This window comes from Rhinopithecus roxellana, chromosome 17 (genome assembly GCF_007565055.1).
Source record: "Rhinopithecus roxellana isolate Shanxi Qingling chromosome 17, ASM756505v1, whole genome shotgun sequence".
In the NCBI taxonomy this organism is placed as follows: Eukaryota; Metazoa; Chordata; class Mammalia; order Primates; family Cercopithecidae; genus Rhinopithecus; species Rhinopithecus roxellana.
The window spans coordinates 67,789,060-67,813,176 of record NC_044565.1 but is presented as its reverse complement, the minus strand read 5'-3'; the positions used below and the strand labels follow the sequence as shown (position 1 = coordinate 67,813,176).

Here is a 24,117-nt window from a genome sequence, read left to right as displayed (position 1 = left end):
AAGTGCTCAGGCAGTAACCGTAAAGTTCAGTGGGACTCTTGCTGTGCCTCTTGGTGGAAACAGTCCCCTCGGAAATCAGAATTTCTAAACTCATAGAGCCCAGAGCTGAGGGGAAGGGATGCATAAAGCTGAGCCATTTCTTTTTCCACCCCTTTGTTTCCAGACCCATGTATTCTACCTATTAGGGACAAAGTACCGTATGTTGGTCATTGATTCAGAGCAGCTATATGTGTTTTTGAGGGTGGTGTCTATCCTCACAGGGTACATCTCTGCCCTGGTTTCTCAGTGTGCCATGAGTGGGCCATGGCATTGCTTAATCAGGCCAAAAGTTTCTGCGTAGTTAGGATGACAGTAGACTACTGTAAATTCAATTAATATCTTCGATAGCTGTATGACTTGAAGAATTACATGCTTTTTGAAAAATAAAGCCCCCGGGACCAGAAGGTCCCAAAGTCATGTGTGCACTGCCATATCTTCTTTGTTATAAAATGGGCTCTTTCTCGGCTGAAATGAGAGTACCTGCTTCAGTACAACGAACCCAACCGCTGAGGGGTCATCGAAGATCCTGCCTTGATTCGTTGGACCTATCCAAGATCAGCAAATGTCTATTCTAATTTCAGACCCACTCCTAAAAACTCACTCTTGGGAACTCTGTGTGGATTTAGGCCCCTCTTATTCTGGTATCATGTTTTCAAAACTGACAGATAGGAAAGAAAAACTTACCCGGGAAGGAAAATTGGATGGAACATTTAACCTTTCATATTAAGTCTGGCAATGATGACTATATGTATTCCTGCCTAAATAGTCTATTAATCATGAATAAATAAATAAATAAATAAATAAATAAATAAATAAATAAAATGGGCTCTTTATGGCCAGGAGCGGTGGCTCACACCTGTAATCCCAGCACTTTGGGAGGCCAAGGCAGGCAGATCACTTGAGGTCGGGAGTTCGAGACCAGCCTGACCAACATAGTGAAACCCTCTCTCTACTAAAAATATGAAAGAGTAGCTGGGTATGGTGGCATGCAGCTGTAATCCCAGTTATTAGGGAGGCTGAGGCAGGAGAATCGTTTGAACCTGGGAGGCAGAGGTCTAGTGAGCCGAGATCATGCCTTTGCACTCCAGCCTGGGCAACAAGAGCAAAACTCCGTCTGAAAAAACAAAAAAGGCTCTTTGTTTTGATGCACTGTTATATGAGATCCCATATCAATGGATCAGGTATTTTGTAAGCTCTTGAAAGTGGTGCTGGCTGAGCACCACTCTGAGGCTCTATTAGTAGGAAAGGCAAACTCATACCTGAAATATATGCATATTCCAGTTAAAATGAATTGCTGCCCCTTGTAAGGTGAAGGTGTCTACTGTAGGCAACTTACCTCCAAGTGGCTGATTGGTGTACTTGAAGGATGGTGTCACATCAGAGGGTTGGTTTTCATCCTTCTTGCTGGCAGGTTGGACATTCAGTAGCAGTAGAAGGTAAAAGTTCAGTGGTGAGTGGGAACCCATGATGTTGTGTCTGTTCGTAGCCTCCATACCTGCCACCACGTCTACTGTGTTCATAGATGAATTACGTACTATTGGAGTGGTCAATGACAGAGGCTGCCTGATGTCAACTGGCTGAGTCATTCTGCCTGTTTGCTTATTGCTTCATGCTTCTTCTATGCTTTTTTTTTTTTTTTTTTTTTGAGACAGGATCTTGCTCTGTCAGCCAGGCTGGAATGCAGTGGTGTGATCATGGCTCACTGCAGCCTCACCCTCCTGGGCTCAGGTGATCCTCCTGCCTCGGTTTCCTGAGTAGTGGAGACCACAAGTGCATGCCACCATGCCCAGCTAATTTTTAAAACATTATTTTCAGCTGGGCACAGTGGCTCACACCTGTAATCACAGCACTTTGGGAGGCTGAGGCAGGCGGATCACGAGGTCAGGAGTTTGAGACCAGCCTGACCAACACAGTGAAACCCTGTCTCTACAAAAAATACAAAAATTAGCCGGGCTTGGTGGCATGTGCCTATAATCCTAGCTACTCAGGAGGTTGAGACAGGAGAATCACTTGAACCCAGGAGGCAGAAGTTGCAGTGAGCCAAAATCACGCCATTGCACTCCAGCCTGGGTGACAGAGCAAGACTCCATTTCAAAAAAAAAAAAAAAAAAAAAAAAAGCAAATACACACATTATTTTCTGCAGACACAGGTCTTGCTATGTTGCCCAGGCTTGACTTGAACTACTGGCATCAAGCGATCCTCCCATCTCAGCCTTTCAAAGTGCTGGTATTACAGGTGTGAGCCACCATACTCAGCCAGTGTTCTTCTATGCTTTCTGGTGAGTATTAATATGAGCATTAAACATGAGATTTTGTGTTCATAGGTTCATCCACATATCTCTATCCCAACCTCATTACCTCTGATCTTATAGTCTTTTTTGTTGCATGACCCTGACCACTTGGCTGAGCTAGTCTCTACCTACCATGAATCTGTTTATATTCTGACCTTGGGCCATTTCTCTTTCCACACAAAGTAGATAATCCAGTACACTGCCTGAACCTCTGCACACTGGAAGGGTGTCCCTTCACTCCTGTCGTTCAAAGCTATTCGTGAATGGGACTGTAAGGCAGATGAAGTCCATTTTCATCTTGCACCTTGTATTAATCTGTTCTCACAGTGCTATAAAGAAATTCTGAATTCTTACAGTGCTATAAAGAAATTCATTTATAAAGAAAATTGGTTTAATTGCTTCGCAGTTCGACAGGCTGTACAGAAAGTATGGCTGGGGAGGCCTCAGGAAACTTACAATCAAGGTGGAAAGTGAAGGGGAAGCATGGCTGGAGCAGGAGGAAAAGAGAGTGAAGGGGAAGGTACTGTACACTTTTAAAAAAATTAATTTTTTTATTGTACTTTAAGTTCTGGGATACATGTGCAGAACGTGCAGGTTTGTTACATAGGTATACACATGCCATGGTGGTTTGCTGCACCCATCAACCTGTCATCTACATTAGGTATTTCTCCTAATGGTATCCCTCCCTTAGTCCCCCAACCCCCGGTGCTACACACTTTTTTTTTTTTTTTTTTTTTTTGAGACAGTCTCGCTCTGTAGCCCAGACAGAGCAGTGGTGTGATCTTGGCTCACTGCAAGCTCCGCCTCCCGGGTTCACGCCATTCTCCTGCCTCAGCCTCCAGAGTAGTTGGGACTACAGGCGCCCGCCACCACCATGCCAGGCTAATTTTTTGTATTTTTAGTAGGGACGGGGTTTCACCGTGTTAGCCAGGATGGTCTCGATCTCCCGACCTCGTGATCTGCCCGCCTTGGCCTCCCAAAGTGCTGGGATTACAGGTGTGAGCCACTGTGCCTGGCCTTTTTAAAAAAATACTAGATGGTTTAGGCCGTGTGCAGTGGCTCACACTTGTAATCCCAGCACTTTGGGAGGCCAAGGCAGGTGGATTACCCGAGGTCAGGAGTTGGAGACCTGCCTGGTCAACATGGTACTCCATCTTTACTAAAAACTAAAACTCCATCTTTACTAAAAATATGAAAAAACTAGCTAGGCGTGGTAGCAAGTGCCAGTAATCCCAGCTACTCAGGAGGCTGAGGAGGAGAACCACTTGGACCTGGGAGGCAGAGGTTGCAGTGAGCTGAAATTGCATGACTGCACTCTAGTCTGGGCAACAAGAACAAAATTCTGCCTGAAAAAGACAAAAAACAAAACAAAACAAAACAAAACAAAAAACTAGATGGCTTACAGAATCTGTAGGAGATCTAGTGATCCTAGCTTGGAAATTACCACTAACAGAAATAGTGGCCAAAATACCACTGCAGAGCAGGCCTTTTGAAGACTCTGCAACTTGTATCACTGACATCACTGATCCTGAATATTACTAATGTCTGATTCAATGTCTAGGGCAGAAGTAAATGATTGATGGAACCTAGGGCATGTTCCTATGCCCTACCCAAAAGGGAGGGTAGGTATTTTCAATTTCTGTAGTGGGTGGGAAATTTCCAGATATGGGAAGGGGGTCTGGATACTTGTAGCCAAAAAAAAAAAAAAAAAAAAAGTCTATCTTACGCCTCCATTTTTTTCATCAAAAGGAACCCTATTATGCATTTGATTCTATACCTTGCCTTTTTCACTTTAATTAATATTCCTTAGATCTCTTTCCACAAGTGAGTGGCAACCCTTGTATATAAGGATTATTTATAATAGCAATGAAATGTTAACTACAGGAGACTAGATAAAATTATTGTACATAATCCAAACAATGGAATGCTATGTAACTATTTAAAATTATGCTATATGTTGGAGTTTGAGGGTGTCAACTTGCCCAAGTTTCACAAAAAATGGAAAGATATCTAGAGGAGACAAGCAGATGGAGATAAAAATATCACATTCATAATAAAACTGTTGAAGATAAAACAGCTTCTGTGTGAGGGCCAAATGGGCTTGCTAGCGCTTCCTGTCCCAAACTTTGCCAAGTCTAGACCTGATGCTATCTCATCTGAGTGAAAAGTTTGGTTCTACAGAGGAGACATACTTAACGAGGGGCCATTCATGCTCAACCAAGTTGTGAGGCTGAGGGTAGGCTTTTCTTAGCTTCTTCCCTTCTCTTTTTTCTTCTTCTTTTCTTTTTCTTTTCTTTTCTTTTTTTTTTTTTTTGAGACAGAGTCTCACTCTATTGCCCAGGCTGTAATGCGATGGCGTGATCTCGACTCACTGCAACCTCTACCTCCCAGGTTCAAGTGATTCTCCCACCTCAGCCTCCTGAGTATCTGGGACTACTGCTGTGAGCCACCACGCCCGGCTAATTTTTGTATTTTTTGGTAGAGACCGTGTTTCACTATGTTGGCCAGGCTGGTATTGAACTCCTGACCTCAAGTGATCTGCCCACCTTGACCTCCCAAAGTGCTGAGATTACAGGCATGAGACACTGTGCCTGGCCAGCTTCTTCCCTTCTCTATGGTGCTTCCCGCACAACATTACAGGTTTCTTCTGAGAGCACTCCAATATATAACTTGCACAAGAAGTCAAAGCTCAGTCTCTGCTTCTACAGACAAAACAAATATCTATAAAATTTTTACAATGAGCAGTTTGGTAAGGATGAAAAAAGGTGAATTTTATGGTAAAAATAAAAATCTCATGTGGATTCCAACATAAAGCATTCGAAGGGGTTGGGGCTGAATATCTGTAGCCTAAAAATCCTTGATTTCATTTTCTGTAGTACACTAAGCTAAAGTTGTCAAAGCAGGTCATTCACTTTACCACAAAAGAGTCAGACCTTTATTTGCAGATGTAAAGCATTGTTACACTTAGTAGGGCAGAGGAGTGAGTGGAAGCTGTGAAAGTGGAGATGGTGAGTGTTGGTCACACATTCAAGATATTTATGGGCAAGAAAGACAGGAAAAATAATTTGGTACGGTAGGGTGATAGGGTAAAGAGACTTCTTGAAGCTGGAAGTGTCTTGAATATGCTTGTAGAAGGAGATGGAGGGGTATCAGAAATAGAAAATAATGAAACAAATGGAACAACATTCCAAGGAAGATGAGAAGGGATAGTGTCCTGTATACAGTATATTAAAGGAGGGATTAGACTATGGTAAGGAGGAGGAGGTGGTTAGAATGTGCGAACTTATGGGTAAATTTAGGGATTGAAGGCAAGGTGAGAATGCAACTGGTGGCCAATAATTTTTACATGATATATGAAGCAATGTTATTAGTTAAATGAAGAGGCAAAAGTAGAGGTAGGGGTATTCAGGGGAGTAGCAAATGCTGATGGAAGTAACCAGAGATAAATCAAAGGATAACTAAGTTGATTATAGAAACTGTATCTGTAAAGCTAAGAAACTGTGACTCAATCAAGAACTAGGGAGGATATCTTAGTAGGGTAGTGGGTGGAGTTTTAAGAAGATAGATTTGGCATTCCCTGTAGGATGGGCTTGAGTAGAGTGAGAATAGAAACAGAATATCTAAGGAAATCCAGAAGGAGGGTGGGGATGATGAGAGAGATGCAAATACACATAACAAATTCAATCAATAGACATGGGGACAAAATACTTTCTGGGGAATTATAATTTTATAATAATAATAAACTATCTGTATCTGTGGAAGATTAAGAAGTAGGAACCACAACATTACAATCCCTACCCTTGAAATGAAAACCTGGGGATAGAGCTCCTGAAATGCAAAGTAAGGACAGTTGGATTATCTGGCCTAGGAGGGTCTGAAAACCAGTTGGGGCTCCAGGACCAAACAACAGGACTGGATGGTAAGCTGTACTCAACTCAACAGTCAGGGATGGAGAAGACCTTCTTTCTTCTTTTTTTCTTTCTTTCTTTCTTTTTTTTTTTTTTTTGCGACAGAGCTTGCTCTGTTGCCCAGGCTGCAGTGTAATGGCACGATCACTGCAATCTCTGCCTCCCAGGTTTAAGTGATTCTCCTGCCTCAGCCTCCCGAGTAGCTGGGATTACAGGCGCATGCCACTGTGCCCAGCTAATTTTTGTATTTTTAGTACAGATAAGGTTTCTCCACGTTGGCCAGGCTGGTCTTGAACTCCTGGCCTCAAGTGATCTGACCACCTCGGCTTCCCAAAATGCTGAGATTACAGGCGTGAGCCACTGCACCTGGCGAGAAGGCCTTCTTAGACTACAGACATAAGCTTTGGAGGGAGGTGGTACATGCTACCTGTGTAATGGATAGGGCTATGAATTATCAAAGACATTTCAGAAAATATATCCATATCAATTGCTGAAATTGGCTGTTTGATCCATGACTGAAGGGAAATACAAGGAAGTATCTAGATACTTCTAGATGGCCTCTCAAACTCCCCCCCTTTTTTTTTTGGCACAACAGATCCTTTTTGAAAAATAGAGGAAAAGTTATGAATCCTCTTCTCAAAAAATTCACATATAACACACAAAATATAGTTCATAATTTGAGGGAGTCCATGAACTTCTGAAATGCATCCACAAACTTTAAGCAGTGCTCTCATCTGTCTTTCCTCCCAAGAGGCAATCCAATCCTCAGTCCTATTTCACACTATAGTAAATTTACTAGATTGTTTGGAAGCAGCTTCTGGAAGCAGGTGGATTGGTGAGATCAGCAGGTATTACCACATGCTTCTTACTTTGCAAAGTATCAAGGCATAGATGATGTAAGAGAAGATGCCACATTCTGGATCTTTCAGAAGGCTGTTATGGATACTACAAATAATGGTCTCTGACCACAGAAATGTCTGAATCATTCAGCAAATATTTACTGGGCGCCTGATATGTACAGGCACTATGCTAGGAACTGAGCTCACCGAAATAAAGAAGACACCATTTCTGTCATTGATGAGTAGCTTCACATGTAAAAGTGTGGAGGCAGTTACCAGGGACCTTAAAAACAGTCACCTAAGTTTGAGGCTTTCTGGGGAGATGGAAAGGGCTCTGAGCTGGCAATTTGATATTTGGTGTCTCTACATCCCAGACTTGTGAGTTTGGCAAGTCACTCAATCTCAGTTGCTTCGCCTATCGAATGGGGTTAATAGGTAGATAAGAATTGTTGCCTATCTTCAAAAAGATAACCTTTGTAAAAATGCAAATAAATAAGAAAACACAAACGCAGGGCTTATCTAAAGTGATAGTTGGCAGAGTCACCCACTGACGTAAGAGGTCAGCTCCCCGGGTCTATACAGCCCATGCAGCGCCTCGCACGAGGCGGGATCAGCTCAATAAGCTTTCCCGGATGGAACAAGTTCCGCTTCCGCAGGCAGATACTCGCTGTAGGTGTGAGCGCCGAGCGTCAGACGCCAGCTACTGCCGGGGACTCCCTCGCGCGCATGCTCCTGCGGAGAGGCGGAGACCGGAAGGGTGGGGGCGTGGCGAGGTACCGCAGACCGCCGGCTCGCTCGCTCAGCTGCCGGGCTTGGGAGGCGGGGGCGCGCCCGCGCTCGTTCGCGCGGCCGGCTGCGTACAGTAGTGACGGCCGCGCGGGAGCGGTCACATGACCGTAGCGGCAGCCTGTACAGTAAGAACCCAATATGGCAGCGGCGGTAGCAGTGGCAACGGCAGCAGGAGGACCGGCCGCCCCATAGACCCCCCCGCGCACCACCCCCGCCGCTTCCTCTGCTTGGGTGCCCCCCCGGCCTGACTTCCCTTTTCTCCCACCTTTCCCGGCACCGCGGGAAAAGCAGCGCAGGGCAGAGCAGGCAGGGAGGGCGGCCGGAGCCCGGACACGGGAACCTCCCAGTCAGTTCAAGACCCGACATGAGGGAAAAGGGACGTAGGAAGAAGGGCAGGACCTGGGCGGAGGCCGCCAAGACGGTAAGGGGGAGGGAGCGAAGGGGAAGGCCGGGAGGATTTCGTTCCCTTGTCGTCCGCCAGTCGCAGGGGAAGGGAGGTCACTGGCCCAGCGACCCGGCTGAGGGGGCACAAAACCGCGCGGAGAGGGCGGCGGTTAGTGTTGGGGTTGCGATCCCTGTGGGAATGGAGGCGCCCGGCGGAACGTGATAGCCGCGGGGCCGTGGCTTCTCTCGGCGTCTGCGGCGAGTCCTCAGTGTTTTGAGGCTGTCTCTTGGGGTCACGTCGCTATCACCTCTGCTCTGTGGTAGCCCCCGCCCCGTCACGGGGAAGTCTGTGGTGCTTGCACGGTAACCGGTTCTTCTCCCTTGTGCGGCTGGAGAGCCCCCATTGGATGCAGATAGAAGGCTTGTGCGTGCATCCAGCCCCGGAAAGGAGAGGGGAGCGCTGGAGCTGGATAGAATTTACCCGTTACTGTGGACATGCTTTTGACCCTGGGCCCCCTGCTTGTCTGGCTCCCGGAGCAGACGTGAGATCACGAGGCTTTTGTTTTTGTTTGGTGTTGGAGCCGAAAGTGCAGGAGGTGTTTAGAAACGAAGTAACAGGTGGGACTTGTAGAATTTTTTTTTTTCCTGTTTCCGTAGAGACCTACTCCGAACAAGGCAGCAATGCATGGTGGGACGTGTAGTTTACCCGGCCTTCACTTTTCCCTAGCCAAAGTGATGGTGGCCTAATGAAGTTGTAATTAGTGGGTAAAACAATTTTTCCCCCTAATTCTGTTATGACGAAATTTAGAGGTAGGTTTTAAAAAGTGGACTATTGAGGATTAGTGAGAACTTTTACCATATTTTAAGAAGAAAAATTTAAAAGCAAGTTGTATGCAGAAATGAAATGGTAGGAGATAGTGAAGTTCTTTCCATCGTTGAGGATGCAGCAGAAAAGTAATAGGGCATTAAACAGCATTTTAATAGTGGAAAGTGAGAGGTGTTCACCCTTTTAATGGTGAATCATGTCAATAATACTTCGACAACATAGCCCTTCTTAGTGAACCCTTATGTCATATGGTTTATTTTTTAATGAGGTTTTTTTAATATGAAAGTAATGTTCACTGTAGGGAAATTTGGAAAATTATAAAAAGAAAATTTTTTAAAAAAATCACATTTATTTCACCCCTCGTCTGTATCTGCTAACATTTGGTATATTACCATCTAGTCTCTTTTATTTATTTCCTCAAATCTAGGTCATACTGTTTATTCAGTCTTGTGCATTTGTTTGTAAACTTTGTGCATTTGTTTTGTAAACTTTATGCATTAGGAGGTTGATGAGTCTTCAATTTTTATTTCTCTTAGTTGGAAATGTAAAAAAGTTAAGAAATAATAGCACATTTTACTTTCTGGGTGTTTTCACTTACAGTGTATCTTGGTATATCTTCCTGTGCTAGAAGTTTCTCTCTAAAAGATAAGACTCCTATACTTTTTTTGATGGTGTAGAGGTTGCTTCCCCACAGAGGACTATTTTACTCTCTATTTGGTGGATACCTCAAGACTTCTTTCTGTTAATAAAAGAAGCAGATGAATTTTAATTATAGGTAAGCAGACCTAGACCCTAATTTATGCTAATTAATTTTAAGTTCCTAGGATCTTAAAAAATTTTTTTTTATTAAAAATATTTTGTAGAGACAGGGTCTTGCTATGTTGCCCAGGCTAGGCTAGTCTTGAACTCCTGGGCTCAAGCAGTCCACCTGCCTTGGCCTCTCAGAGCACTAATATTAGAGAAGTTTCTAGACTCTTAAGGAGTGTTTTTTGCATTATGATTCCTTTGATAAAATAGTCATTGGGAGATTGTGACAAATAGGAAAAATCAGTTTGCAACTACTTAGCTTTTCCTATGTTAGTATATTTGCTCATTTCATGCCCTAGCTAGCTATGTGAAAAATAGTATTTAAAAGATGGAAAGACTACTTTGATTAGTAGAGTTCCTGAGGGGACCAGTATATTAGTAGCTTGGTATTTTTCTTTGATTCTGGCAAATACATAAAGCCCCAGTCTCAGTGAAAATGTGTTTTAGAAAGAGAATGATGACACTAAAGTTTTTCTTTTTCTAGTAGCCAAAATCTAGAAAACGTTCTTAGTTTCGGAGGGTTATTTTATTACCTATAAGTGAGGGGATTAAACTAAATCTCGGTGTTCAAAATATTTATGTTTTTAGGATAAATAGATGAAAATAAAAGAAGGACTGGGCAAAGGTACATTTGTAATATTTCAGACTGCAGAATAATGAAATCAGAAAATTAGTGAGTTGACAAATGAAAGTAACTTTGACCTAAATAAGAATGCTAGTATTTAGATCCAAAGGAATAGGAAAAGAGATTTTAAGGCTTAAACTTACTTCTTACGCATTAGGATGTCAAGTGTTTGAGGAACAGTTTCATCAAGGAAGCAAGGGTCTGTTTCTTATTTCATGTGTTTTTGGTACCTCCATTGTAGAGCTATCATGTTTTAGAGAGTACTATTAAAATAGGGTTGTTCTCCTGACCAATAATATAGCAATGGATATATTCAACACATTAAATGTTGGTATGTGATACTGGGATGATACGGGGTGTGTGTATATATGTGGGAGTGCTACATGGTTTGATGTAAGGTTACTATAAACTAAACAAAAGAGTAAGATTCATAAATAATAATAATTATTATTATAATTTTATTTATTTATTTAGAATGGGTTTTGCCATGTTGCCCAGGCTGGAGTGCAGTGGCTTCACAGGTATGATTGTGGTGCGCTAAAGCCTTGAACTTCTGGGCTCAAGTGATCATCCTGCCCTAGCTTCCCAAGTAGCTGGGACTATAGGCATGTGCCACTGTGCCTGGCTTCATAATTATTATATAATAGTAGATTATGCCAAAAGGCTGATAAAATGAACTTGAATGTATACACTGGCTCCAGTAACTAAGGACACCAGGGAAAGGTGATGGAGCTGCGATTCAGCTGATCTTGAATGCGCATTCACTACACTGGACTGCCTCCCTGTTGATCTTAAATTTGTCTTATTTAAATATTCTAGTGATAAAAAGCATTCTAGTATTTAGTTAGCAGTTTCACATGTTTTACTTTTTTTTTTTTTTTTTTTTGAGACAGGATCTTGCTCTGTCGCCCAAGCTGGAGTGCACTGCCACGATGGCGGCTCATGGCAACCTCAACCAACCCCTCAAGCGATCCTCCTGCCTCAGCCTCCTTAGTAGCTGGGACTACAGGCGTGCGCCACCACTCCCAGCTGATTAAATTTTTTTTTTTTTTTCCCGTAGAGACAGAGTCTCCCTATGTTGCTCAGGCTGATCTCAATCTCCTGGGCTCAAGTGATCCTCCTGCCTCAGCCTGCCAAAGTGCTAATATTATAGGTGTGGTCCACCATACTCAGCTGCATGTTTTAAATTTTAAGGGCAGTAGTGATGGTGGTAATGAATTATTTAAGTGAGAGATAAATAGTGTAGTGTTTAGTACAATTTAAATTGAAAAACTTGTAGCTAACCAGGGATATTGAGAACCATTACATTGACTTTATTTTATTTTTTGAGCCAGGGTCTCACTTTGTCACCAAGGCTAAAGTGTAGTCTTGTGATCAGGGCTCACTGCAACTTCCATGTCCTGGGCTCAAGGGCTTCTCCCTCCTTAACCTATGGAGTAGCTAAGTACCACACACATGTGCCACCATGCCCAGCTAATTTTTTGTGTGTGTGTGAGACGGGGTCTCACTTGGTTGCCTAGGCTGGAATGCAGTGGTGTGATCTTGGCTCCCTGCAACTTCTGACTGCTGGGCTCAAGCAGTCCTCCTGGCTCAGCTTCCCAAGTAGCTGGGACTACAGGCATGCGCTGCCATGCCTGGCTGATTTTATTTTTTGTAGAGATGGGGTTTCGCCGTGTTGCCCAGGCTGGTCTCAAACACCTGGACTCAAGTGATCTGCCCACCTCGGCCTCCCTGTGTGATGGGATTACAGGTGTGAGCCACTGCGCCGGGACCACAGCTAAGTTTAAAAATTTTTTTTGTAGAGACAGGATCTCGCCAAGTTTCCCAGGCTGGTCTTGAACTCCTGGACTCAAGTGAGCTGCCTGCCTTGGCCTCCGAAAGTGTTAGGATTACAGATGTGGGCCACTGCACCCTGCGTGCATTGACTTTAGAACTATGTTCAAAATTAGGCTCATTAAAAAGAAAGATGAACCATGTAAATATTTGATGACATCCTGAGGATTTTAGCAGTTTTTGCAAAGCAGAACTTTGAAAATAGCAGTCTTATTGATCTTGTTTGCTTTTTGACTTTTCCCTCCTTACCCGTGGGTAGGGAAGCATTAAAAGGCAAAAGAGTCCCAAAAGGACAAATGTGTGTGTGATTGTAGGTGGAAGGGATAGAGAGGCAGACTTTAGAGATTATACACTTAAGGACATTGGGTGTTTTTTTTTGGGAGGAAAATGATAAAAAAAATATGAGAACCAAGGTGTGGGTGTTAGAGATGAGGAACATAACCTGTAGTGTAGATCTTTGGGATGTAATTTGTAGACTGAAGAAAAAAAATTTTTTTTTTTTTTGCTTTTTTTTTTTTTTTATACTTTAAGTTCTAGGGTACATGTGCACAACATGCAGGTTTGTTACATATGTATACATGTGCCATGTTGGTGTGCTGCACCCATTAACTTGTCATTTACATTAGGTATATCTACTAATGCTATCCCTCTCCCGCCACTCCCCACAATAGGACCCGGTATGTGATGATCCCCTTCCTGTGTACAAGTGATCTCATTGTTCAGTTCCTACCTATGAGTGAGAACATGCGGTATTTGGTTTTCTGTTCTTGCGATAGTTTGCTGAGAATGATGGTTTCCAGCTACATCCATGTCCCTACAAAGGACAGGAACTCATCCTTTTTTATGGCTGCATAGTATTTTTTTTTTTTAAATATATAGACTTCATTCATTAGTTAATTATTATTTTGAATGTATACAAGATTTTGGTTTTTGTCACTTACAACTTTTGTCACTGCTAAAATCCTCAGGGTGTCATCAAATATTTAGATGATTCATCTTTATTTAACTTTAGAAAATAAGATGGAAGATAGAAAATTTCTGTTAAAGATAGGCTAATTACTTTGATGTAGGAAGTGTAGAAAATGGAAATATTATTTTTTGAGAGACTGGCACTCTGTTGCCAGTCTGGAGCGCCGTGGTGCAATCTCGGCTGACTGCAAGCGTCCCCTCCTGGGTTCAAGCGATTCTCCCGCCTCATCCTTCCTAGTAGTTGAGATTACTGTGCCTGGCCAATTTTTATAATACGAATTATAGAAAGTAAAACCGGGCAGAATCTTGGCTCATTGATTACATAAACATTAGTGAGAAAGCATTGGCATGGGCTAAAAATAGAGAAACTGCGACAGTTAAGCTATGAGGATGGAAAGGAATAAGAATAATGGAACGGACTTTGGGGACTCTGGGCGGGGAAAAAGGGTGGGAGGGTGACGAGGGATAAAAGACTACACATTGGGTACAGTGTACACCTCTCGGGTGATGGGTGCACCAAGATCTCAGAAATCACCACTAAAGAACTTATCCATGTAGCCAAACACTACCACAAACCATTGGGGAAAAAAACAAAAAAAGAACTTACAACCCTCCAAGAGCCAATAGACTTTTGGGAAAAAAAAATTCTCCTGAGAAACCATCTGGGCTCAGTGCTTTTTGGTGAGCTAATTCCTTAATAATTTTGTCTGTTTATTCTGTGGAACTTAGTTTGCTTAAGCATCCTCTCTACTAGGGTCAATTTTAGTAAACTGTATTTTCATGAAGTTATCCATATAATAGAGATTCTCAAATTTAATTGCCTAAAGCTGTGGAAAATAATCTCTTATAATTTAAAATTTTTCTTCTCTATAGTTATTTCTCCCTTATCAATGCTTACTTTGTATATTTGTATTACTATCTTTTCTTCTTTATTAATTTTGCTAGTGATTTCTCTATTTTGTGGGTGCTTTTGTTTTCCCCCAAATAAATGGATTTTGTTTATGAATTGTTTTTCTGTTCTCTGATCTTATTAGTTTTCACTTATACCTTTACAATTTTACTCTTAGGCTTTGTTTTGGTGTCCTTTGTTATCTTTCTTGCTATTTGAGTTGGGAATTTATTTAAGTTTTAATTTTTTTTTTTCCTTGAGACACGGTCTTGCTCTGTTGCCCAGACTGGAGTGCAGTGGTGGGATCGCAGCTCACTGCAGCTTCCGCCTCCCAGGCTCAAGGGATCCTCTTGCCTCAGCCTCCCAAGTAGCTGGGACCACAAGCAGACGCTACCATGCCTGGCTAATTTTTGTATTTTTTGTAGAGATGGGGTTTTGCCATGCTGCCGAGCCTAGTCTCAAATTCTTGGGCTCTCGCAGTGGACCCAAAGTGTTGGGATTACAGGCGTGAGCCACTGTGCCCTGCTAATTTTTAATTTATGTAGCTCTTTGGTCTTGTGAATTTTCCTCTGATCTCTGCTTTACATTTATCCCATAGATCTGTTATGCAAAATTTTCACTCATTGTTTTTCTGTAATTTATTTCAGAATGCATAATTTTCTTTCTTTTTTTTTTTGAGACGGAGTCTCCCTCTGTCGCCTGGGCTGGAGTGCAGTGGCCGGATCTCAGCTCACTGCAAGCTCTGCCTCCCGGGTTTACGCCATTCTCCTGCCTCAGCCTCGTGAGTAGCTGAGACTACAGGCGCCCGCCTCGACGCCTGGCTAGTTTTTTGTATTTTTTAGTAGAGACGGGGTTTCACCATGTTCGCCAGGATGGTCTCGATCTCCTGACCTCGTGATCCGCCCGTCTCGGCCTCCCAAAGTGCTGGGATTACAGGCTTGAGCCACCGCGCCCGGCCTTGAATGCATAATTTTCAAAACAACTGTGTGTTTACATTCATGAAATTACTTTCTGCAAGTTTATTATTAGTAGTAGGTGACTTGATGTAACACTTTTTGCTTGATTGATCTTCCTTCTTGCCATATTATTTAAAGTTCTCCTGCATAATTTTGTGTTAATTTCAAATTAGCTGGGTATGGGTGGCGCATGCCTGTAATCTCAGCTACTCAGGAGGCTGAGGCAGGAGAATCACTTGAACCCGGGAGGTGGAGGTTGCTGTGAGCTGAGATCGTGCCATTGCACTCCAGGCTGGGCAACAACAGCGAAACTCCATCTCAAAAACCAAAATAAATAAAATTTTGTGTTAACTTCATAATTTCTTCTGTCCTGTTTTTATTCCTCTATCCTGAAAGCCCACAAACCTCCTAGTTTGTTGAAGGGGGGGGGAAGAATCTTTTTTGAACACTTAAATTAAAAATTTCTATGAAAGGTGGTGCTGCTGCTGCTACTCCTGCATCTCTTGTAGAATTCTGAAAGGCGTTGAGAAAATAACCTCAGGTTTGCAAAAGTCCTTTCTGCTTCCCCATCCACAGATTCTATCTACTCTTGAGAGGCTGGACAATTTTGCTGTGGGACTTTCTTTCCCCCCCTCTACAAAAGCTGTCTGGAAGGAGGCCAGTGTGTGAAGATATAACTAAACTTGCTATCTTTGTCCTGTTTACAAAAAAGCTCTGAATACCCCTCTACTTCTGTATTCTTTCTTTTTACATCTCATAGAGGCCATCTTCATAGTTTATGGTATTTTATAATTTAGTATTTTTAGTACAGTGTGGATTATTATGTTTTTACTGTTGTTAAAAGGTTGTTGAATGAACTAAATTTTAGAACTCTCAATATGATTTAAAAACTGTTATTTGCTTTAAATTTATTTCCTCTTCAAGTTATATAGGCTCATTATTTTTTAAAAAAAACAAGTGTGTAAAGAGTTAATTCTAGATGAGTCAGTATACTGAAAACGGGAATTAAGTGAAAGTCTGCATACTGAAATATTGAAAATATTTACTTACCATACTGAAATTAACTCTGGTTGATAGTTACATATGGCTTTCTGGATTTTTTTTTTTTTTAACCTCATGTATACAAACAGGTATACCTTTATTTTACATGAAATTCTATAACTTTATGAATATCATGGATATCTTTTCATGTCATTACTTGTATATTTAATATCTGCCTTATTCTTTTTTTTTTTTTTTCTTTTTTGAGGTGGAGTCTTGCTTTGTCACCCAGGCTGGAGTGCAGTGGCATTCAGTCACAGCTCACTGAAGCCTTGACCTCCTGGGCTCAAACGGTCCTCCTACCTCAGCTTCCTGAGTAGCCAGGACGACAGGGGTGTGCCACCAGACCAGGGTAATTTTTTTTTTTTTTTTTTTTTTTGAGACAGAGTCTCGCTCTGTTGCCCAGGCTGGAGTGCAGTGGTGCAGTCTCGGCTCACTGCAAGCTCCGCCACCCGGGTTCACGCCATTCTCCTGCCTCAGCCTCCAGAGTAGCTGGGACTACAGTTGCCCGCCACCACGCCTGGCTAATTTTTTTGTACTTTTTAGTAGAGATGGGGTTTCACCATGTTAGCCAGGATAGTCTCGATCTCCTGACCTTGTGATCCGCCCACCTTGGCCTCCCAGAGTGCTGGGATTACAGGTGTGAGCCACCCCGCCCGCCAATTTTTTTTTTTTTTTTAAATGGAACCTGGCAACAGAGCAAGAGACTCCAGTGGCGCAGTCTTGGCTCACTGCAATGTCTGCCTCCTGGGTTCAAGCGATTCTCCTGCCTCAGCCTCCTGAGTAACTGGGACTACAGGCGTGCACCACCATGCCCGGCTGATTTTTTGTATTTTTAGTAGAGACGGGGTTTCACCATGTTGGCCAGGATGTTTTCAATCTCTTGACCTCGCGGCCGCCCCCCTTGACCTCCCAAAGTGCTGAGATTACAGGCGTGAGCCACTGTGCCCAGCTGTGAAATACTTTTTTTATTGTGGATAAGAAGGAGGAAATTCTGTCTATGCCAGTAGGACTTTGTGCTCCTTTAAGACAGACTTAAAGTGTTTTTACTTGCAGACCTTAACTGAGTTTCTTAACATAGGAATGCTAAATCTTTTTTTTTTTTTTGTACCATTTTAAAATTGGAGATTAAAGAGAAGTTTCTTTTTCTTTTCTTTTTTTTTTTTGGAGACAGCTTTTTACTCTGTTGCCCAGGCTGGAGTACAGTGGTGGAGCTCAGCTTACTGCAGCCTTGACCTCCCAAGGTCAGGTGATCCTCTCACCTCAGCTTCTCGAGAAGCTGGGACTACAGGCACTGCCACCATGCCTGGCTAATTTTTTTTTTTTTTTTTTTTGAGACGAAGTCTCATTCTTGTCCCCCAGGCTAGAGTGCAATGGCACGATCTTGGCTCTCTGCAACCTCCACCTCCCAGGTTCAAGTGATTCTTCTGCCTCAGCCTCCCAGGTAGCTGGGATTACAGGTGTCTGCCACCACGCTCAGCTAATTTTTGTATTTTTAGTAGAGACGGGGGTTTCACCATGTTGGCCAGGCTGGTCTCGAACTCCTGGCCTCAGGTGATCTGCCCTCCTCGCCCTCCTAAAGTGCTGTGATTACAGGCATGAGCCACTGCACCTGGCCAATGTTTTGTATTTTTTTGTAGAGATAGGGTTTCAACATGTTGCTCATGCTGGTCTTGAATTCCTGGGCTGAAGCGGTACTCTCGCCTTGGCCTCCTAAAATGCGGGGATTGCAGGTGTGAGCCATTGCTACCAGCCTATTCTTACTTTTAAGAGAGGATAATTTGAATAAAGCTAGTCAAATATATTAAGTATTGTTTGCCATGAAAGCTGGTTGAGTATCTCCCTTTGTGAAAAAAAAATTATGCTAGGACACACCAAGATATTTGCATCCAAAGACTCTTTTGAGTTACATTTGGACATTGGGAAATGTCTGTAACAATTCTTACGTCTGACCTTGCTTGACAGAAACTAAAATCGGTTAACGGTAAATACGCGTGTAGTTAGTTCATCTTGGACATCAGAGTGCATTGTAAAACTTGCTAATTATAGTATCCTCTGAGTAAGTTGATCCATCTTTTGGCAAAAATGATGTTGTGAGAGACTTTTCATTTGAAAATTTTTTGGCTACTGACATTAATTAGCAATTGATACTAGAATGGCGTTTCACTGGAGTTCACAGCCTGGGATGGCCCATGTCATCTTTAATCTTTAACTCACTGATGTTTGAATTATTCAGTAGTTGGCTTAGCCATATTCAATTTCGAATAAGTGTTCAGTGGTGTTAGTTACTAATTTCTGAATGGTATACAACATTTTAAATGTTTTGCTATTGATTTATAGTGACTAGTTTCCTGTCTGATTTGAGAGATTCTGACAAATTTTGTAAGAAACGGATGTAACCATGAAATACATTAGTGCTATGAAAGCTTTTCTTTTTTCATGTGTATTTTATGCTTGTGTAAAAATGTAAAAAGGAATGGATTACAAGACAAAGATAATAGAAAAATAGTTTTTATACGGAAAGGAGTGAAAGACATAATGGAAAAAGGACTGTTTTTAATAGCAACTTGTGAAGTGTTTTTTTCTTTTAATGAGGCAGTGTCTTGCTCTGTTGCCCAGGCTGGAGTGCAGTGGCATGATCATGGCTCACTGTAGCCTCACACTCTTGTGTTCAAGAGATCCTCCCGCCTAAGCCTCCAGAGTAACTGAGACCTCGGGCTCGTGCCACCAAGCCTGGCTAATTTTAAAATTAAAAAATTATTTGTTGTTGTTGAGATAGGCTATCACTATGTTGCCCTATCACTATGTTGCCCAGGCTGTCTAGAACTCCTGGGCTCAAGTGACCTTCCTGCCTTGGCCTCCAAAAATGCTGGGATTACAGGCATGAGCCACCATGCCTGGCTGGGAATAGTCTTTAAATATGTGGACTCTATTTGAGAAAACGAATTATTAGCTGGTGATTAAGGACATGGACTTTAAATCACACAGATCTGGATTTGATCTTAGCTTTACTGTTTATTTTGTTAGCTTGGGCTAGTTACTTAAACCAGGCTCAGACATTAATGTGCATAAGAATCATCTGGGGATCTTGTTGTAATACAGATTTTGATTCAGTAGGTCTGTGGTGTGGCCAGAGTCTTCATTTTTAACAGGTTCCCAGGTGATGCTGGTGCTGTGGTCCAAGCAACATATTTGGAGTTGTAAGACTACATTTTCTAAGCTGTCTCAATTTCCCTAACTTTAAAATGGGACAGTAATAAAACCTTCCATTTGAGGTGTTAAGTGATGAGGTGAAAATGTATAAAAAATTCTTTGTACAATGCCTGGCATATTGTAAGCTCTGCTTTTTAATATTACTGAAAAATTAATAAATGGGGGCTGGACATGGTGGCTCACAACTGTAATCCCAGCACTTTGGGAGGCCGAGGCGGGCAGATCACAGGTCAAGAGATCAAGACCAGCCTGGCCAACATGATGAAACCCCATTTCTACTAAAAATACAAAAAAAAAATTAGCTGAGTGTGGTGGTGTGTGCCTGTAGTCCCAGCTACTTGGGAGGCTGAGGCAGGAGAATCGCTTGAATCTAGAAGGCAGAGGTTATAGTGAGCCGAGATTGCACTGCTGCACTCCAACTTGGTGATAGAGCGAGACTCCATTCCAAAAAAAAAAGGACTTATTTCATGCTTTTGAGTAGAAAAACTAAATATATAAAGATGTTATTTCTGGGCCGGGGCTCACACCTGTAATCCCAGCACTTTGGGAGGCCAAGACAGAAGGATCACTTGAGGCCATGAGCTGGACACCAGTCTGGGCAACAAAGCAAGACCCCATCTCTATTTTTTTTGAGACGAAGTCTTTTTTTTGTTTTTTAAGATGGAGTCTTACTCTGTCTCCCAGGCTGGAGTGCAGTGGTACTATCTCGACTCACTGCAACCTCCGCCTACTGGGTTCAAGCAATTCTTCTGCCTCAGCCTCCTGGGTAGCTGGGACTACAGGCGCATGCCACCACGCCTGGCTCATTTTTTGTACTTTTGGTAGAGACAGGGTTTCACCATATTAACCAGGATGGTCTTAATATCCTGACCTCGTGATCCACCTGCCTTGACCTCCCAAAGTGCTGAGATTACAGACATGAGCCGCTGAGCCTGCCGACACCGTCTGTATTTTAAAAAAAGAGAGAGAGGGAGAGCAATGTTATTTCTTAGCAGCAAACAAGTGCAGAGGTTTGAGACAGTTCTGAAGAAAACCTGTTATATTTCAAGAAAGCCTCGTTTGCTGCTTGTTACTAAGAGTCAATGTGGAATCACACAGAGACTTAACCCAGCTGCCTTCAGGAGATTCTGTACATAATCCCACTCTCCTGCCTTACATCTCAATTGCGGACATCTCTACCTTAGATCTTCCCCTTATTTGCACAAGTATCTTCAGCTCCTCTTTTCTTCTCTACCTCCTGCCACCATTTTAGCAATGATGTTTGAGTGTGAATCTAACTGCATTTTCTTTTTTCTTTTTATTTATTTTTTTTGAGATGGAGTTTTGCTCTTGTTGCCCAGGCTAGAGTGCAATGGCGTGATCTTGGTTCATGGCAACCTCCGCCTCCCAGGTTCAAGTGATTCTCCTGCCTCGGCCTCCCAAGTAGTTGGGATTACAGTCATCCGCCACCATGCCCAGCTAATTTTGTATTTTTGGTAGAGACGGGTTTTCTCCACGTTAGGCTGGTCTCGAACTCCCGACCTCACGTGATCCGCCTGCCTCAGCCTCTCAAAGTGCTGAGATTAGAGGCGTGAGCCACTGCACCCGGCTGAATCTAACTGCATTTTCTTATTTGTTTAAAATTATTTTATTTTGGTCATGAGTAAATAATAAAATACTGTTTTCATCTTCTGCTTTTGAACTTAAAAGAGTGTCTTCTGTTGGGTCAGCTGCACTTCATTTTATTCCCATCCATTTATGTTGATTGAGTACTTCACTACTCATTCTGTGCTATATGTCGGTGCTTATGGGAGACATGAAGAACACTGTCTTTGCCATCTTGGAGTTCACAATGTAATAGAAGGCAGAATAATGGTTTACAGAAGAGGTGATGATTTATACAAGTTTTATGTTTTTAGTTACTAAAAATACTGTTTTCCATTAAATTTTTTTTGTGGGGGGATGGGGAGGGAGTCTCTCTGTGTTGCCCAGGCTGGAGTGCAGTGATGCGATCACCTCACTGCAACACCCACCTCCCGGGTTCAAGCAGTTCTCCTTCCTCAGCCTCTTGAGTAGCTGGGATTATAGACGCGCACCACCACGCCGGCTAATTTTTTTTTTTTGTATTTTTAGTCGAGACGGGGTTTTTCCATATTGGTCAGGCTGGTCTCGAACTCCTGACCTCGTGATCCGCCTGCCTCGGCCACCCAAAGTACTGGGTTTATAGGTGTGAGCCACTGTGCCCAGCCTCCATTATACTTTTAATGGTTTGTTACTGATATTTATGAAAATGTATTTTAAAAAATATATTGCTGAGTGCAGTGGTGCCCTCCTATAATCTCAGCTACTTGGGAGACTGAGGGAAGAGGATCTCTTGAGTTCAGGAGTTTAAGACCAGCCTGGACAATGTAGCGAGACTCTGTCTTTAAAAAATGTATAGGCTGGCAACAGTGGCTCACACCTGTAATCCCAGGACTTTGGGAGGCCTAGGCAGCAGAATCACTTGAGCCCAGGAGTTTGAGACCAGCCTGGGCAATGTAGTGAGACCTCATCTCTACAAATAATAAAAAAATTAGCTCGGCATGGTGGCACATGCCTGTGGTCCCAGATAGTCAGGAGGCTGAGGTGGGAGGATAGCTTGAGTGCAAGTGGTTGAGGCTGCAGTGAGCTGAGATTGTGCCACTGCACTCCAGCCTGGACTACAGAGCGAGAACCTGTCTCAAGTAAAACAACACACACACACACACACACACACACACACACACACACGTACGTATATATGTAAATCTCATGGGAATTTAGTTTTAGTAGAGAGTATTCTAAGATGGCCAGAATATTCTCATTTGTATAATACCCATCCTTCAAGCATGAGCAGGACCTATGAATACAGTGGGATATAACAACTCCTGTGATTTGGTTGTTTTACAGCAAAGATGAAGGTGTTTTGCAGAGATAATTACAGTTGATCCTTGAGAAACACTGGTTTGAACTGCATGGGTCCACTTATGGGTGGATTTCTTTTCATTAAATATGGACAGCCCTCCATATCAGTGGGTTCCGCATCTGCAACCAAATGCGTATTGAAAATACAGTATTCCAGGGATGTGAAAACTGTGTTTATATGGAGGGCTGCCTTTTGGTACTTGTCGTATTTACAAGTTACATAGGGCCAACTTTGGGACTTGAGTTTTTTGATACCTGCAGATGGTCCTGGAACACATCCTCCTGGGCATCGAGGAGTGACTATACTCTGACTTTAATCAAAAGGGTGAACCTGACCTAGTCAGGCAAGCCCATTAAAACACAATTTAGAGGTCAGAGAGAAGAGAAATTTGATGCAAGAGAGATTTTCCTTCTGGTCTTGAAGCAAACAAGCCATGTTGTGAATTGTCTGTGGAGAAGACCATGTGGCAAGGAATGGCAGGCAGCCTCTAGGAGCTGAGTGACACCTGTCTAAGAGCTAGAAGAAAATAGAGCCTCAGTCCTGCATCCAAAAGGGACTGAAAGCTGCCAACAACTAACAACTGGTGAGCTTGGAAGAGCATCCCAAGACTCAGGTGAATTCACAGCCTTAGCTGATGCTGCAATTTCAGACTACTGAGATCCTAAGTAGAGGACCCAGCTAACCTGTACCCAGAATCCTGATACACTTGAGACTGTGAGATAAATTTGTGTTGTTTTATGCTGTTTGATAATAAAACTTATAAATGAAATGAATCTGTGTTGTTGAAGCTACATAATAGCAATCTAATAGTAATACTAAAATTTGGGAGTATGTTGGAGCAGGGTTGTCTCAAAGAAGGTTTGACTTGGGTATTCTAGGATGATGGATAAAGTATTTACAAGTGAATGATAGGCAAGGGGATTCCAGGCAGAGGGAAGAGCTGAAAAGAGAAAAGACTGAAAAATGCAGGTTGTTCAATGCATGGCTAATTAACCTGTGAGTGTTATGTAGCATAATGGAAGACAAAATCAGAAAAGGTCGGTTGGGGCCAAAATGTGAAGGGTTGTAGAAGTTGGGCTGACAGGTATTTTCTAGGAGTAATAGAGAATTTTTAGGCAGGAGATAATAATGTATATGTTTTAAGCAGATTGGGACATTTGTGGGAATTATTGTAGAGGGCAGGAAAGACTGGTGGGAGGAGAGATAACTTTCTTTTGTTGTCTTTCACATTTTTCTCATTTCATACCTTTTTTTACCTATACTTATGCCACTTGCAGCTTTTCAACACCTTAAGATCTTTTTGTTTTGTTTTTTTGTAGAGGCAGGGTCTCACTATGTTGCCCAGTCTGGTCTCAAACTCCAGGCCTCATTCTATCTTTGTTTCTTGGCCTCCCAAAACACTGAGGTTACAAGTGTGAGCCACTGCGCCTGGCCTTGTACTTTTCTGCCAGCCTCCTGAAGTTTCCACACATAAAAGAGGTCTTGGAATAGTCCACATCACAATACAATTCTCATTCTTTTTTGTTTGTTTGTTTTGAGATAGACACTGTCTCAACTAAAAATACAAAAATAAGGGCCAGGCGCGGTGGCTTACGCCTATAATCTCAGCACTTTGAGAGGCCGAGGCAGGTGGATCACCTGAGATTGAGAGTTCGAGACCAGCCTGACCAACATGGAGAAACCCCGTCTCTACTAAAAATACAAAATTAGCCAGGCATGGTGGTGCATACCTGTAATCCCAGCTATTTGGGAGGCTGAGGCAGGAGAATCGCTTGAACCTGGGAG

General features: G+C 42.6%; 1 protein-coding gene across 2 annotated transcripts in view; it reads left to right on the top strand.

The window, feature by feature from the left end:
* The first annotated feature begins 7,941 nt into the window (after window positions 1-7,941).
* The window catches only part of ASXL2 (ASXL transcriptional regulator 2), a 162,833-nt gene continuing 146,657 nt past the window's right edge, over window positions 7,942-24,117 (top strand). Inside the window, exon 1 of one of the 2 annotated variants that reach the window (XM_010383018.2) lies at window positions 7,942-8,287. In XM_010383018.2, the coding sequence (XP_010381320.2) occupies window positions 8,231-8,287 (57 nt within the window). In that variant the 5' untranslated portion in view covers window positions 7,942-8,230. The remainder of the gene's footprint in view (window positions 8,288-24,117) is intronic. The other variant, XM_030921037.1, reaches the window with a different exon arrangement.